Source organism: Quercus suber, unplaced genomic scaffold (genome assembly GCF_002906115.3).
Source record: "Quercus suber isolate HL8 unplaced genomic scaffold, Cork oak 2.0 scaffold_7, whole genome shotgun sequence".
Classification (NCBI taxonomy): domain Eukaryota; kingdom Viridiplantae; phylum Streptophyta; class Magnoliopsida; order Fagales; family Fagaceae; genus Quercus; species Quercus suber.
The window spans coordinates 1,247,181-1,249,271 of NW_027069473.1; the positions used below are offsets into that span (position 1 = coordinate 1,247,181).

At 32.8% G+C, this 2,091-nt stretch overlaps 1 protein-coding gene across 1 annotated transcript; it reads right to left on the reverse strand.

Moving 5' to 3' along the window:
- Nucleotides 1-1,134: 1,134 nt before the first annotated feature.
- LOC112007740 (calvin cycle protein CP12-1, chloroplastic) lies at nucleotides 1,135-1,809 on the reverse strand. Its single transcript, XM_024040098.2, has one exon. The coding sequence runs from the start codon at nucleotides 1,724-1,726 to the stop codon at nucleotides 1,334-1,336; it is 393 nt and encodes a 130-aa protein (XP_023895866.1). The 5' UTR covers nucleotides 1,727-1,809; the 3' UTR covers nucleotides 1,135-1,333.
- Nucleotides 1,810-2,091: the final 282 nt, after the last annotated feature.

A 2,091-nucleotide genomic window follows, 5' to 3' on the forward strand; every position in this document is an offset into this window, starting at 1 on the left:
ATATTCATTTACATGGTTTTCTGCCTCCTACTACCCAAAGTTGTTAAAATCGAGATCTTACATAGGATCGTTGAAGGTAGGTGGGATAGTAGATCGTAGGATCGAATCGTAAATTGTAAGATTTGCATCCTATGATGTAATTTGCATGTCATACATCGCTAAATCTATACTAACGAAACAAATATATATAAGTTTTGACCCAATGTGTGTAAAAAGTTCAATAAATGTTTAATTAGTAACCAAATACCAAAATATTTATCAAAACATATGGAAAATATTTTCCCAGTTCTAAGTTCCAAGTTTGAAATCCAAAATAAGTTAGCAAATGGAAACTAGCTAACAACAATATGAAATCCAAAAGCAAGATGAATATTAAGGTGAAGTGAACATTTAATTATTCACATTCTAAGGTTCTTATAACAACCGTTCTAAATTCAGAATCATCATCATCTATGTAGACATTGTATATTTGTATACTAGAACTACAAAAGACATCAAGACACAATTTCACACTCAACTATTCAAGTTATACTACTCAGCAACAATTAAAGAGCATACTAAAAAAAATCAATCAATCAATATACAAATACATGCATAGCTAATAAAATTATATATAAAAAAATATTTTAATAATATTAGAACACAAATTAGTATTTGATAAAAAATTTAATGACATTATAGGTTAAAAGGTAGTAAAGCCAACATCAAATTCTTCATTTAGAAATGATGAAGCATTCCTTCATTTTGATTACAAGTGAACTAGAAATTAGAAAACATTTGCTTAAAAAAAAAAGTCATTCCATTACAACATGAAAAAATAAAAACTCTCAAAACTTCATCAAAACCAATAAATTATCCCATAAAAATAAAAATAAAAATAAAATTAAAAAAACCAAAAATTTATGTTTTTGATAGGATTGATAAGATCTCATACGATCCTACACGATCCTCCATATGATCCTAATACTTTTACGATCCCAGTGCGATATTAAATGTTTTGGTGAGGTGAAATCATAAAATCGTACTACTCTACTGTCCAATTCGAAATTTTGACATCCATGCTCCTGGCTTATTAAATGATTTGCTACTACTAAGTATCTAACTACTAAAGCACAAATACTAGAGATAAAGCAGTTTAAATTTATAATCTTTCAAGATACTATGGTATTAATTAATTGAAAAGGTAAACAAAGCAATACAAAGTTCCATCATAAACCATGTTCTAATTAATAATCCCATACACAGCAACGGCCAAAGGATTAAAATTAATTAAAACATCTAAAATCTTCATTATCTTCTAAAATAAAGTTAACCCACTTTGAGTCTTCAATCTTCAATCTTCATAGGTGCGGCACTCATCTTTCTCCATGTTGTCCTTACAGAACTCCTCCAATGGGTCTGACCCTTTCTTCTTGTCACGTGCATGGCTAGCAGCTGCACTCAGCTCCTCCACACCATCCCATGCTGCAACACACTCACCACTTGCTGGGTCATCAGCACAAGTCTCTTGAGCCTCCTTGATGCTCTCAGCTACCTTCTCTGTTATCTTATCTGGGGCTGCACTCACTGGTCTAACTTGCATGCGACCAGACCCGAGCTGGGTGTGCCTCTTCCATGGGTGGCTCAGCCAAGGGGACTTGATGGTCTGAGCCTTTGGTGAGTCTGCTCCCTTGGCTATGACTCTAGGGGTTGTGAGGTTTAAACTAGCTGCTGCTATTGTTGCCATTGTTGTTGTTTCAGAGTCTGGTTTGGTTTGGTAATTGGCGACGTAGATGGATTGTTTGGGAGATATGGTAATGTGAAGCTATATTATTGGGATCCGTAATGTTTTATGTGCACACACTTCTTATCATTTCTGAGCCAATCTTAAGCCTCCACGTCTGACCAACTTTGAGATATTTCATGAGAAAATATCACTTTTATGTGTAGTAGAAGAAAAGATCACATTTTTCAAAGTCACAATGTTTATGGGTATTGGGCTGTTCGGTAACATTGATCTAGTAACGTTGTTTATATTTTTTAAAAATATATATGGTAAAAAAATATAGAAATACGTGTAATATTATTTAAAAATTAAAAAGTATTGCTCAA